This window comes from Athene cunicularia (genome assembly GCF_003259725.1).
Source record: "Athene cunicularia isolate RWA chromosome 1 unlocalized genomic scaffold, athCun1 chr1_part1, whole genome shotgun sequence".
NCBI lineage: Eukaryota > Metazoa > Chordata > Aves > Strigiformes > Strigidae > Athene > Athene cunicularia.
Window position 1 is genome coordinate 89,640,748 of NW_020799091.1, and position 15,338 is coordinate 89,656,085.

General features: G+C 37.7%; 1 protein-coding gene across 1 annotated transcript in view; it reads right to left on the reverse strand.

Annotated features, from left to right (window-relative positions):
• Nucleotides 1-9,740: 9,740 nt before the first annotated feature.
• CFAP47 (cilia and flagella associated protein 47) overlaps nt 9,741-15,338 on the reverse strand; it is a 338,064-nt gene continuing 332,466 nt past the window's right edge. Inside the window, exon 64 of the mRNA XM_026846341.1 lies at nt 9,741-10,121. Coding sequence (XP_026702142.1) covers nt 9,900-10,121 — 222 coding nt within the window. The 3' untranslated portion in view covers nt 9,741-9,899. The remainder of the gene's footprint in view (nt 10,122-15,338) is intronic.

Sequence of the window (15,338 nt, forward strand, 5' to 3'; positions counted from 1 at the left end):
AAAGTTAAGATAAGGATTATATTGGACCACGGATTGATTATAGTTAAAGCCATGGGACCCCCAGCAGCAATATTACGCAGCTGTTCCCTCTTATTTACAGCAGTATAGCTCTGGCTTAAACTCTGCTACTGATTTTAGCAGCTGTAACACCACAGTAAAAGAGAGGAGTGAGGGGGAGGGAACCTCCAGGCAGCTTCATTGCAGCCTTTTGTCCTCTGTGGTCCAAGGTAGGAATATGGATGGGTATCGTAATTCCAGATACCTCCTACCACTGAACTCAAGAAGTTTGACTTCTGTGACCTGCAAATGACCAAACAGCTCTTACAGACATTACACCCCCAACTAATAATATTTGTAATGAGCTAATCTAATGTTCCTGCAGCCTGTTTGTGGCTTAGTACACTAACACCATGTCATCTAGCAATTAATCTCTGATAGGGCAGTGATCATAGCCACTGTGTTTAGATGCTGTTCTCTAAGGGAAAGGAGGTTTCCTTAGAAACAACTTCTATACTGCATGATTTCTTTACCATGAAGACTTAATTTTGTTGCCGTGAACTTGCTTGTCTGTGTCTCTTCTATGTAATTTAGATTCAGGTTCGCTAAGAGATGTTTCATAATGATGGATAACTGGTAGCTGAGCACAGTAAGACTCAAAACTGGGCAAGGTAGACATTTTTTGGGGTTGGATTTTTTAGTTTGGTTTGGATATTTTTTTTTAAGACAGCAAACACTGGAGCAAAAATAAGACAATGATAAATAGAATGCAAGTAGCAATTAATGCTACCCAGGTATCTGCATGGCTCAGAAAAGCATTTTAAAATCAAAGGGTTTATATGTGATTGTAAGAATTTATGCCAGAAGCAATGCAAGACTGTCAAGTCAATGTAGACTGCATACTTACCACATATATGCTCTGATTTTGAAGCACACACCTGACTGCCTGCACGTTCAGCTTGATTTTCCAAGTGCACAGTTTTGCACCTGTGTATTTATTTTACATTTCAAGGCATAAAAGTAATTGCTATTTTACTCTTACATTAGATATTTATATGTTAAACTCCATAATATACAACACATTAAAGAGAACTATTTGTAAAAGGACTTTGTGTGCTGGCAATATGCATTGGTGACCTAGTATCTTTGGGTTTTTCTCCATTGATATTAAGCAGTTTCAGATTGTTGGCAAGAGTGCACAATATATTAAATGCTGGATCCTAGGTATCAGTTACAATACTTATGAAGGAATTGGCTGATGTAGTTGCCAGGCCACTCTCCACCCTGTTTGAAAAGTTCCTGGTGACTGGAAAAAGGTAGACATTGCAACCATTTTTAAAAAGAGTAGAAAGGAGGACCCTGGGAACTACCAACCTGTCAGCCTTACATCTGTGCCTGGTGAGATCATAAAACAGATCCTCCTAGAAACTATGCTAAGGCATGTTGAGGACAGAGAGGTGATTCAAGACAGCCAACATGGCTTCACCAAGGACAAGTCCTACCTGATTAACCTAGTGGCCTTCTATGATGGAGTGGCTTTAACAGTGGACAAGAGAAAAGCTATGGGTGTCATATATCTGGACTTCTGTAAGGCCCTTGACATGGTCCCCCACAACATCCTTCTCTCTCAGTTGGAGACATATGGGTTTGATGGATGACCTGTTCAGAGGATAAGAAAGTGGCTGGATGGTCACATCCAGAGAATAGTGGTTAATGGTTCAGTGTCCAGATGGAGATCAGTGATGAGTGGTGTCCCTCAGGGGTTCGTACTGAGACTAGTACTGTTTAATCCCTTCAACAGTGACATAGACAGTGGGATCAAGTGCACCCTCAGCAAGTTTGCAGAGAACATCAAGCTGAGTGGTGCAGTTGACACACCTGAGGGATGGGATGCCACCCAGAGGGACCTGGACAACCTCGAGAAGTGGGCCCATGTGTAACTCACAAGGGTCAACAAGGCCAAGTGCAAGGTCCTGCACCTGGGTCAGGGCAAGCCTTGGTATCAATACAAACTGGTGGATGAAAGGATTGAGAGCAGCCCTGCAGAGAAGGACTTTGTGGTACTGGCGGATTAAAATCTGAACATGAGACAACAGTGTGCGCTTGCAGCCCAGAAAGCCAACTGTATCTTGCGCTGCATAAAAAGAATTGTGGTCAGCAGGTCATTGGAGGTGATTCTACCCCTCTACTCTGCACTGGTGAGACCCCCCACCTGTAGTACTGTCTCACTCTGGAGTCCTCAGTACAGGAAAGACATGGACCTGTTGGACTGGGTCCAGAGGAGGGCCACAAAAATGATCAGAGGAATGAAACACCTCTCCTATGAAGAAAGACAGAGAATTGAGGTTGTTCAGCCTGGAGAAGAGAAGGCTCCAGGGTAACCTTATTGTGGCCTTTCAATACTTAAGGGGGGCTTATAAGAAAGATGCAGCTGTATTTTTTAGTAGGGCCTGTTACAATAGGACAAGGGGTAATGCTTTTAAACTAAAAGACAGTAGATTCACACTAGATATAAGGAAGGAGTATTTTAAGATGAGAGTGTTGAAACACTGGAATGGGTTGCCCAGAGAGGTGGTAGATGCCCCATCCCTGGAAACATTCAAGATCAGGTTGGATGGGGCTCTGAGCAACCTGATCTAGTTAAGGATGTCCCTGCTGCTTGCAGGGTTGAACTAGATGACCTTTAAAAATCCCTTCCAACCCAAACTATTCTATGACTCTATGATACTAAACAGTACTAAGTATATGGAAGTTTCACATCTGACTCCGAAGTCCGTTTATTAACAGGTCATCAGGAATCTTTTTTTTCACTGACTAGCTTCTTCAAAATGAAGACTTCTGAGATGCTGCTTTTAGAGAAGCTTGTGGGTGGAGGAAGTTGTTCCTTATGTCTTCTTTTGAGAATGATAATTGCAGGTTTTCATTGATTTGCAATGTACATTTTGCACTTCAGTATTAAATAAAGTAACTAAGATTGAGGAGATGTGGAGTCAGGATGCAGATACCCTTCACACCTTATATTAACAATATTGAGTCTGTAGGCTACAGCAGACACCCTGCAAACCTGGTATTATTAATGGAAAATCTGAGCCTTTGATTTTTGTACAGGTTGGTAAATTGGATCTCATGTGATGAACATCACTACTATGCATTTAATGTGGCAGGATTTTACTTTGTTGCCTTACTCTTCTATATACATCTGATTTTCTTTTCTCACTTAGACTTGTACCCGACTGATTTGGCGGCTTCTGTTGTACACTTGTATGGTGGGATGAGTATTGAGTTATCAGGTTTCCTACTGACAGATTTTTTTTTTTTTTTCTTGACCATGAGAAAGTGGATACTTTGCAGAAAAGAGGTACATCCTGGAATAAAGAGGGAAAAAAAAAACAAAACCAAAAACAAACAAACAAAAAAACCAACACCAACTCAAAATTCTCCTTGTCCCATGTCTTTCCTTTTATTTCTGTGCTTTTTGGACAGACTTCTGTGCAGAGCCTTTAGCATCCATGTCCTGCTGTGAACTCACCATATTGTCATCATGCCATGGTCTCAAAATGTAAAATATCCTATTATAGGAAATTTGATACTATCACTATTACAATAACTGCAGTAAAGTAAACTGCAGAAGAATATGTTTTATGTCAGTGGAAGCAGAAAAGCTAGTAGATAAATTGGATTCTTTTTTAGATGAATCTTCTATGGATCAGCAGGTTTATTCAGAGTTACTTAAAAAGCAGTTAACATTCCATTAGCAACAAACTGTGATCTGTGTCAGCAGTAAAGCACTGTTCAGTCATTTATTTTAGAATGAGCAGTCACTGCAGGGAGAAATAAAAATATTAAAAGTCTCACAAGCAAATAAATAGTAAGGCAAAGCCAGGGATTTTCTTTATTATTCTACATATTAAGTCTTCCTCCTAGGAATATTTATTAGAGTGATTTTTTTTTTTTTTCTGGTGTTTGCTATATGCAGGATGAGCCAGAAGTTTCCATTTCTTCTGATAGTTTGGGTTTGGGAGCAAAGAGAAAAAAAGTACATGCTCAGATTTGGCTGCTGCCATGTTATTTTATTCAAGTAGGAACATTGTTGGTTCAGCATTATGTCCTCTGCTAACCTGGCTTTGGTCCCAAAGAGCTGTCTCAAAATAATACCTTTCCTTGCAGCTAGCAGTAGAAATGTATATGGCCCCATGCCCCAATAGGTTTTTTACTTGATCATGATTACTTTTTGTGCTTAAAGCAGTCTTTATCTCTCAATTCTCCTGACTCAGACAAAATCAGCACTGACACAGGAGTTAGTCTTAGGCTCTTAATATTCTTGAAGGGCAAGTTTGATACTCTAAAACCTTTTTATAACTAGTAAGATCAGGTATAAAATAGTCTTAGGGTGTCATTGATACCATGACTTGCCAGACATGAGTAGAACAAGCAAATCTTGAAATTTTCTGAGTTATACAGCAGCAAAACCCACTTCATGCTGAGCTGCAAATGGCAGGCATCCTAAAAATATTTCCATGTTATCCTTGTGTCATTCTCCTATTTGGTATTGTGTCAAATAAAACTCAGGAAAACATCAAACAATTAGAAGTTTGATTCCTTTTCTATCACTTTGAAGCTAGTGCTCTGACTTACAGTCCTACAACCCCCTAGGGCAGATTGTCCCCACTACTGAACATGTCACATAAAACCAGGAGCTCAATAGTTGCGAAAGCTGCTTGGTATTTTAGTAATACATTTAAATGTAGACCCCATTCCCAAAGTAACCAGTTCTACATTACGCAATAAAGTTGCTTAAAAAAGTTTTAACCTTTCTGTGATTTACTCTGAAAGATGAATCATCATAGAGAGACATAAAGAGACAAATGAGGAAGAAATATAAATAAACAGGTGGTGACTACAGTGGTTAACCAGCTAGCATTTCTGGTAAGCCACTAACAAGCAGATGCACTGCTGACTTGTGTGTCATGTAAGACTATGATTAAGACATTGGCCTTAAGAGTCATACTGACTTTGAAACTCCAAGATTTTCAATATGGCTCAGTAATTCTAGTAAAAAGGAGGGAGAAAGTAATGAATAAAACTGATCATTCTGGAAATCTTCCAGGGCTGCTGCCTAGATACTGTTTTTTAAGAGATATACTTAGAATTAGCCCTTGCATTATAAAGAATACAGTCACATCACTTACAGAAGTGAAAAACATCAAGCCAGGAAGGAAAAAGGAATTTATTTTTAATAGACAGTTTATATGGTCAGTGTAATCCATAAATGTATGCAGATAATATGTAAAATATTGTGGATGTTACAAACACATAGATAAAAGTGGTCTTTATCTAAATCACCTTTGCAAGCACATTCTTAATATCAGAAGAAATATTTTTAGTTTTGTTTAAACGGTAAGAAATAAGATAAATACAATACATTTTTCATATGAGATACAAATTCAGTTGATGATGGCATATCTTGCATAACTCATGAGTGACCTTGTAGACATTGAAAAAAACCTGTAATCTGGTCCAGAAAGCAGAGATTATGCTTCCCTGTTAAGGTAGATAGTATAATTAAACTGCACCTTTGAAAACACCTCTCTGATATCTTATTGCATAATATTTGCCTATGGATTTTTTTAATGTTTGCATGTATGACAGAATTTGAAAATCTACATGTAGCAGAACATGCAGGCAAGCAATTTGTGGAATGAAATTTTTGGAGTGAGCACCATTTAATTGCTATGTGATTCACCTGTATGCCACCTGTTAATGCATCTCTGGTAGAATTACAGCGTTTTAAGCATCTTGCAAACAAATGTCAGTTTAAATAGGAAAGCAAAACTTTAAAAAAGCAAAACAAGGAAAACAAACCTTTACAAAGAAAAGTTGTCACTGAAATATTTTCTGAACGCCAATAATCAGTTGTGAAACCATTGTATATATCTGATTCATAAATTCTGATTTCTTACAGAGAAACAGTTGCTTCATTTATATATGCAGGTAGAGCCTTCCTATGAAATCTAGCTCTATTTGTGGTCCCAGCATTTAGGATAAATATTGCAATAGCTTCTTAATATCTTTTAGATATATACCAGATATAACTGACAACATCTTTCCTGTGTTGTGTACTGAATTTGTAAGGCAGATTTTATTCTTGCTCCAGATTACCTGGTTTCTGACCAAAATGGGGCACACTGCATTTAAAAGGAGATATTAAACAGTGCCATTGCTGTTTTATATGTTCCCAGCATTTTTTGTAATAGCTTCTCTAAAATGTGTGGCATAAACAAAATCCTCAAGCATATTGAGGTAAAATGGTTTTATTGGTGCTCATTTACACTGACCTACATAGGTTGTTCTCAGGCTCCCCATTCCTGAGAAATGATGCTCATTCTGTATTTGTGCCAAGAAAGCACTTAATCTGTGCCAAGCCATTTTTTTGTTAAGGTTCATTCTGCTATCAAAATAATACACAAATGCAATTTACATTCTATTAGTAAAATCAGGAAAACCAATCTCAATGAAGAAAGAAAGCAGGAGTTACCCATCCAGTGATTTTACAAAGCATGTCTGCATAGATATGATTTTCCACATTACATCAAGAGCAAAGAAACCCTGAATATCAATCTAAAGTCACCTGTGGATGGGAAGAATGGAAATAGAAACAGAATATGAATGGAACTTCTGGTTTGCTTATTTTAGGAAAAAAAGTATGTCCTGGCCATGTGGTGATTGGCTACTGGCCGAGTTCAAACCATGACTGTCTATTTGGGTCAGATGTGCCAGGCCATAAAATCCATGTGGGCCAATAAACTTGATTGTCCCTGTACTCCACCTGGCTGGAGGCACGGCCCCTCTAATGTTGGTCATAATATCCACTAATGACAAATGTGTTAGTGTGGTGTGCATGGGTTTCAGTCTCATCTTGATCACTCACTTCTTGTGAATACAAATCAGAAATTCTTCTCATAGGATCGTGAGCAAAGTCGACCTTTCTGCTTTATTTGGGCACTTGATTACTGGAAATTAGAGAAGCATTTCTCCTAAAAGAACCCCGTTTTGTATGTGTTCTTCCTTCCTACTCATGTACCCGCTCTTCTAGGAGGTAGGTAGACTTTCCATCCCATTTCTTCATGTCTTCCCCATGGTCACACAGGTGATGCCACAGCTTCCCCCATGTACCGGTTCTCTCTAGCAGAGAAACCACTGCTCCTATTAGCTGAGATCCTAGCCCGTGCAGGTGGGGAATAGGACATGTCCTCTTTAATTTGCTGGAATTCTTGAGATAATTTGTTCACAGCCACGATGAGAGAGGGAGAGACTTTCTTCATATTGTCATAGTCGTCAAGCCAATTTATCCAGTGTTGGTCCCTCTTCATCTCTTCAGTCCATTAGTGCTAATGCATTGGCATATGATGAGGGAGTGCTCCATACAAACTTCCTCCACATGGGCTGTGTGCATTGGGCTTCATCTGGATCTGTGGGTAGCTGTGCATTATCTGGGTCATAGTAAACTCTCTCCTGCATGGCTAGTTCCCTCAGTGGTTTCTCCATATTGGTCCACTTACTTGGATGACATACAAAGTCTTTCTTGGAGGGATACCTCTCCCTCACACTTGACTGGAGTCACCTCCAGAGACTGAGATTTTGCATCTTCTTTCCAATTGCCTTGTCAATACCCCCTTCCCTAGACAGAGATCCCACTGCCTGGCCTTGCTCTCCTCTAATTCCACGCTGCTGGCGCCGCTATCCCAGCACTGGAGCAGCCAGGTAACAAGTTGCTCACCTAGACGGTGGCTGAAATCTTTTCACGTCTCGCAACTCATTCAGGGGTAAGGATTCTGTGACTATCACTGGCTCTGCCTCCTCCTGTTCTTGTGATGGGCCTGGTTCATCATCACCCTGAACACTACAAGGGGATTTTCTTGTGTATTTCTTGTTCTGTGTGGGAGCAGCTGACATGGTTGGTTCTCTGGTTCAGCTGCAGCGCCTGTCCTCAGGGCTGTAGTGGCTGCAGTTTCTGTGGTGGACTTTAGAATGGTTGCAATGTCTGTTACTTTGTTACCAGATCCAGAGCCCTTCTCTTCCTCTTGAGGGTGCTGAACAGTGTTTAACAGCACTCGGTAGGTGCGGGCTATGCCCCAGCATGTTGCAGTGAGCTGTGCCCCTCTGGAATTACCCAGGCGACAACATACTTTTTCCAAATATTTTACTCGTTCTTCAGGATTCTGCACCTGTGCAGAAGTGAAGTCCCAATACACTGGAGGTGCCCACTGTTCTAGGTACCTGACCATGTTACTACACACCCCCAGCCACTCATAACTCTCCAACCTTGGGGTAGATCTCCAGATATTACTCTTAGTTTCTTAACCCTGAACAAAACCTGAACCACATGCAGAAACACAGTAGCTCCTAGCAGCATGGCAAACATGTTAATGTCAACATTCCAAGGATCTTTGAAATTCCTGATTTTCTCAAACTTAATTGTAAATAGCCCCAGGACCAATGACTGCATTGTGTCATAGATCAGCATTATATAGTACAGCAAAAACAATATCTTAACCCAACTCTCATTGCTAGTGAGCAACAGCATGGGAAATTCATACCGCAAATGAGGTGATAAAATCTTAAGGAGCCAAGCAATAGACGTTATGACCCAATCTGTTGTTATCTCAAACCTCGAGCCCCACGTTGGGTGCCAAAATAGACTGTCATGGTTTGAATTCAGCCGGTAGCCAATCAGCACATGGCCAGTTGCTTACTTCCCACCAACCCCCCCTGGTGAAATAGGGGAGGGACAAAACTAAAAAGAAACTCATAGGTTGAATAAAAAAAAAAAATTTAGTAATAGTAACAAACCAGCAGTAACAATAGTAAGTCCAAATGGGCAATATAAAACACAGTTACTCACCAGCCGGCAACCAGTATGCAGCCCGCCCCCAGCAGCAATCCTAACCGCACCAAAAAATCCCACCACGCCAGCCAGAAAATGGAAATGAGAGCACACTTATCTCCTTTATATAATGAGCATGATGTCGCATGATATGGAATACTCCAATGATGGATCCAGGCCTGGCCCTCCAGCTATGCTCCGTCTCAGCCCAAGGAAAGTTAACTCTATTCTGGCCAAAACCGGGACAATGTAAAATCTGGCTCCATTCCCCAACAACTTTTCATAGCCTTCTGTATTTCAGTACTGTAAAGCATTGTAAAATTTACTTAATACAATAAAACTGAGGGAGAACATATTATTTTCATTTTATGCTATGTATAATTATCTAAGATATTGAAGTGTTATGGGATGAATAAATCAGGATTCTTATTTTAGACAAAGCAAAAACGTCATAATTAATGAAATTTGCCAAAGCAAGAGTATCTGAAAGGCATTCAAGCTCTGGGCATATCACATGTAAACATTGCACCTTTGGGTAAGGATTTTATTGTGAAAGATATTAGATATTGGTTTTGCTTGGTTGGTTTGTATGGGTGTAATATGTTGAACGTCACACAGAATATTCATTAAAGCTTCCTGTTGAAGTCTTACTAAACTAATATCCCTAGAAAGCAAAGCATTAGTTTCAACTCCCCAATTTTCAAGTATATTTTTTCAATTCTAAGCTTTTTCTCATTAGAACTTGCTGACATCTGTATGATAAACATGAAATGTTAGGTAAGCATCCAAAATCTCTCACAGAAAAATAAGAACATTACTAGAGCTCAGGCACTCTGAATCTTCCATATAAAGCATACAATCAATGTATATCATATCTGCTTTAAAAAAAAAAAACCAAAAAAAAACCAACAAACAAAACAAACACCACCAACCAACCAACAAAAAACCATAACCTCTTTTTATCTGTAGAATTTATTTGACAAAACTGTCCTCCCCCACCAAAAAAAACCCAAACTGATCATAGCTTTCCATATTTTGTCCTCAGGACCAAAGGTGCCCCCTTGATTGGTGAAGATACTCCCGTGGTTGTAAGTTTCAGATTTTCACGTAAAAAATTGCGCTGTCGAACCGTGGCTGATCTTATGTAACTGTTAGTAGTAACGACTTTTCCTGGCCTTGTAGGTGGTATGGTCTTTGGAGGCAGTCCATTGATTTTATACATCCACTGCATTGATTGTGTCTGAAAATAATGAATAGAGACATAGTAAAAAAAAAAATAAAAAAAAAAATCAGAGATCAAATACCTTGAAAATTTGACAGTGATTTACCATGCTACATTGACTTCAAAAGGTATTTAGTCTTTTCCATGTAAAGTACTGGAATAACACAGAATGAGAATTGCACTCCTGGAACACAGAGAACTGAAATCACATTTAACTTTTTTCAGGACTAAGCATAACAAAGACAATAAATTTAGCTTCCTGGATGATCTAAAATTCCTTTTTTATTTAGCAAACCCCATAGCTCTTACGTTTTTCAAAGGTAATTGTTCCATCATACAATATAAATGCTTCAGGTTTATACTGCAGGATTTAATTGTAGCTCTGGTATTGGTAATAATTATCAAATGGTGGGATTTTTGCTTTAAAATAATGGACAAAACTAAGAGAAAAGAACTCTAAGTATGCACAAGAGAATTGCAGCTTCATGTTGACATCTCTAGTTTGAAGAATATTTATGTGAATTGAAAATGACACTCTTCACTTGCTTTCTGTTTATAACTGGTCTCTAGGAATGGTGCATATGTTTCTATGTCATGTCTTGTAATTTTTTGAGTACTTGATTCTTACTGAGTGCGTCATTCTTATTTTCACTACACATCCCATCTAGCCATACTTAAGGACTATTATTTCTATGCATGTGAAGCCTATACTGCTATCTCCCATGCTTCAGTTGTGTCCCGAAGCAGAATTTTGGTTGCTAAAAACTCATGTATCTACTGCAGATCTTTCCATCATTTTTCTTTCACAACATATCACTTTAATTCTTGAAAGCAGGTTTTGTTCCAAGTTTTTAGCACTTTTTCTGTCATCAGATCTATTCATGCTTTTTAGTTCTATTCTCGTTTTCTTTTTAAAAAAACAAACCCACAAATAAACAACATAAGCCAGAGATTTCAAATTATGTGTCATGTCCAACTTTGCACTACACAAAAGAAAGACAAAGCATTGCATGCCCACTTTAGGCATGCAGTGTCCTCTATTCCTTCAAACTCAGTGATTGGAAATCCCAGGTTTTGTGTTTGGGGCTTTTTTTGCTTCCGAGGCAAAACTTGTAGGGAAGACTGAGTAAAAATATGGCATAACATAGGTCTATTCATACAAGTGAAGCTTTTTTTATACAGAATATAGAACATAGTGCATGTACATAGTACATATGTACATTGTGCACAGAACACACCAGACTCTATGACTTTGAAGACTCAATGCAATGGAATCATATTAAATAAGTCATATTTCCAAATTCCTAATATCTGCCTTTCCACATTTGGCACAGCACTGCAATCACACAGCCACGTTGCTTGTGGTTCTAGAGCAGGTTTGTGGTGCTAGGCTTTTGCATCATGCTGCATTGAACCACAGAGACATGGCTTTTAGGATCACCTTTCTCTCCTGCTTCAAGTCATAAAGATTTAGCATTACAACAGCAGTTGTGATTTATGTAATTCATCTCACATTTAAAACTAACTTAATCCTCAGAACACTTGTAGATATAATCATTACACCTAGATATCAGTGTCGTTTTTCATCCAAGGAGACAAAAGGTCAGAAAGGCTCTGTATACTCTCAAATCAATCTGGAGATCATTTCAACAGTCAACCTCAAAGCTCACGAATTTTTCCCTCAAGCATTTAGTTAATAGTCCAGCTTCCGACATGGATGGTTTTGTGGCCCATTTGCTCATTCTAGTTTGAGAGCTCTGCTTTGCTTTGCTGCTGGGCATGTCAATATGCCAACCAGATTTGACCTATAGAGAGAAGCAACAATATCTATACAAACTGTGACAAATTTTAACATAGCATAAAAGTCTCCAAAGCATAATTTATATATTTTTCTAGTTATTTATTGCATCCTGTCAGTTAATTATGGTCTAGATAAAGCACTAAAAAAAGCCATAGGGAAGAGCAGTCAACCTTCTCCGACTTTCTCTACAGTCATCCCACAATTGTAACATACAGAAGAGAATAAAAAGGATGTTAAAGTGGCTCTCCAACTTTAGTAAGTTTTGTTAAATATCATTTTTATATTTGCCACTAAAAAAGTTTGAATTGATGATGTTTACCTGTCATCTTCATTATCTTTTTCCTATTGTTCTAATTATTATCCTGTCATTGCTAAAGTATATTTAAGGGATATAACAGCAATCAGTTTTGCATTCATGTTGCAGCTATTCAACAGGAAGATGTTTCAGACTGTTAAACTGTAAACCCTTTGGCACAGGCTTTGTTCTTGCTATGTGCTTATACAGCATTTACACTATTTCACGTATAGGTTGCACACACAGCTCTTAAATGGCAACACCGCATGAATTTTTAATTGTGGTGCTTCTTGTTAGACTACTGGTTTTAACCAGTATTTTGGTAACTGAATATAAACATTTCTGTGCTAATGTTGAAATAATAGGTGGCCTTTTTTGCTGTGTATTTTTAAAGAAATGTTTCTTAAAACCTCTACTTTAAAACTAGTAGTACTGATTTCACATAGTGTCTTCTGAATGAATTGCCTTACTCAAGTAAGATTAGTAAGCGCAAGATCTTAATAGATATTTCACCAGGCATGCATAATTTTTTAAACTTTCATTACTATTCTGCTAAAATCAAAATCTAATTTAAATTGAATATTATTCCTGTGTATAACAGGCAGATTAACCCATCTTTATTCTCAACCTTATTTAATAGTGTGAAATGATCTAGTAACTCTGACTGTAAATACAAAATCCAGCAAAAGCAGCTGTAACATGGAGCAACATCAGTTTCTTATGTCCAAAGAGAAAGCTGTCATTTAAGAAAAGTAAATCGCTCTCCAAAGTTAGCTAATTGTTCTATTAACTTCAGTACAAGATGAAATGCTTTATCTTTCTTTAGTATGTCAGATGAACAATCTAGTTTAAAGAAAATTTAACCTCAGGGTCATATTCACTGTGTGCAAGTCTCATTGATCACTTCAAGGTCAGAGGAAAGATCTGATAGGTGTTTCAGCCAATGGTTTAAGCTGAGTATCAAGTTACTAAAAAATAATTTTCTGTTCATGAAATCTACACATATTGTAACTTTACTGTCTATAGTGTTAGTAATTGTTTGAAGTGGGATTTAAACAGAAGTGGTGGGGTATGCCACCTCTCAACTTCATTTATCATTGTCATCCATTAATATTGGATAGTAATAAACTTTTGCTAATCTTCTGTTTGCTACACAAATATCTTAGACCGTATATTCTGTGAAAAAAAAAGTTTGTGCCTTGACTTGTTGAAAAAAGCCACCTATCCTGTTGCTGCTGTAGCCTCTGTCAGGTGGTGTTCTGTGACAGGAGAGATTGCTCTTTCCCTGATAGAAACTCATTGGGTTCAATGGAGAAAATGCGGGCATTACCAAATGAACCCTTTAGATAGGATACATTAAGATAGAAAAAAAAAAAGTAAAATAAAATAAAACAAAACCCAGCAATAACAACAAAAAAACCCAACCCCAATTTATCACCTTGAACTATGGTAGTCCATCTATCATAAATTTGTGTTATTATCCAAGACATTTGGAGATAGTAATTGTGAAAAAATTGTGCATTTACGCATTGATTTCTAGAATGAAAGACTCTTTTAGTTCAGCATTTTCTGCTAAAGGGGAAACAAGTGTTACATGAATGCAAAAGAGTTACTGTGACTACATAACTTGGACTAGTGCTTTCTTTAGCACTAGGACCACCTAGAATTGAGTAATTTAACCCTAGAAACCCACAAATGACTATTTTACTAGAATATTTAATTTCCAAGGGCAAAATATTAGGTTTTCAAATGCTGCTGAAGTCATAAGTACTTTCTTCAGGATAAGGCTTTACAGCTTAGCTACTATTCTAATTAATATGAAAACTGCAGCAAGAGCACAAGAGTAAATCTACCATGTTCAAAATCCATGCAAGTGCCTTGCAGTTTCTGCTTTAGGTTTCCAGGTCAGACATGATTCAATAAAGGAAAAAGATGGATCGAGTTTCAGACTTTTCTGGAGTGGTGGAGAGGAAAGAGAGAGAGACTTTGAAAGGTCATCTATATCTGGCCATATAATTATGATAGAATATTTGACTTACAAGCTGTATTTAGGTGAAATACAGGCTGAAAGGTGAAAAATTCCCAACTCAACAAAAATCTTCCTCTTCCTAAGCTTAAGGCAGTGCAGTTTATTATATTGTTTGGAATAATTCTAATACTAGCACTGGTATTAACACAGTGTAAAGATAGAATAGAAATATGAAAGAGAGTCTCTGTTTAGAAGCTATATCTAATATAAACATAGGGTTTTAGAATCCCAGGCTCCCTGCAATGCATCTCTAGGCCTATTTCACATGCAATTTAAGCAGAAAGACCAAACCACAGTCTGAATGTCCTTGACAGTCTGAGGGAGGATTTCTTGTTGAAATGAATGAATTTCTCTTATCAAAACCTCAACATTCCTGATGAGTATAATCTAATTGAAGAGTGAAAAGAGTAATAATTAGGCTCACCTGGTTTGAGTAATGGTCATCTGCAGAGCTAAATCTTTCTGAAGAATATTTTGAAGAATTCAAAAATGAGATGCATGCTGCCACCTTTTACTAAATGTAATAAATTATTCAAGTAAGTTATTTAACCATCTTGATGACTGACTGAATAATATTCATGAAGTAATTTATTCAGCAAATACTGGTAACAGTCACCAAATATAAAAGCATATTTTTTGGTATTCAACTCATTCTTACAGATGGCTCATGATTCATAGGATTAATTTGCAGAACACAGATCATCCATGTGTACGCACTGTAGGCTGGAAGTGCTTCTGAATTACATGCTAATTAATTGCCAGAGAAATATATATTAGGAGAGCATTAAATGTTGGGAGAAACTATCAGGAATTTTAAGGTAAATGGTGTTCCAATTATCTTCCAGTGTTAACTCAGGAAAGTCCAAATAAAAATTGCAAGATTTCCAAATAAGTTAAAACACAGATTAAATTACAGATAGTGCATCCAATATTTTCTGACCCGTAATTTATATTGCAGTGATGACAAGCAAAAAATAAGTGATTATGATCAGTGTATACAGAATGAAATTAAACCAAACCTTTATGTGAATTATGTGAACTTTGGAAGAGGAAAGCTAAAGCAAGAAAACTCATGGATCAAGATAAAGACAGTTTAATAAGTGAAGGGAA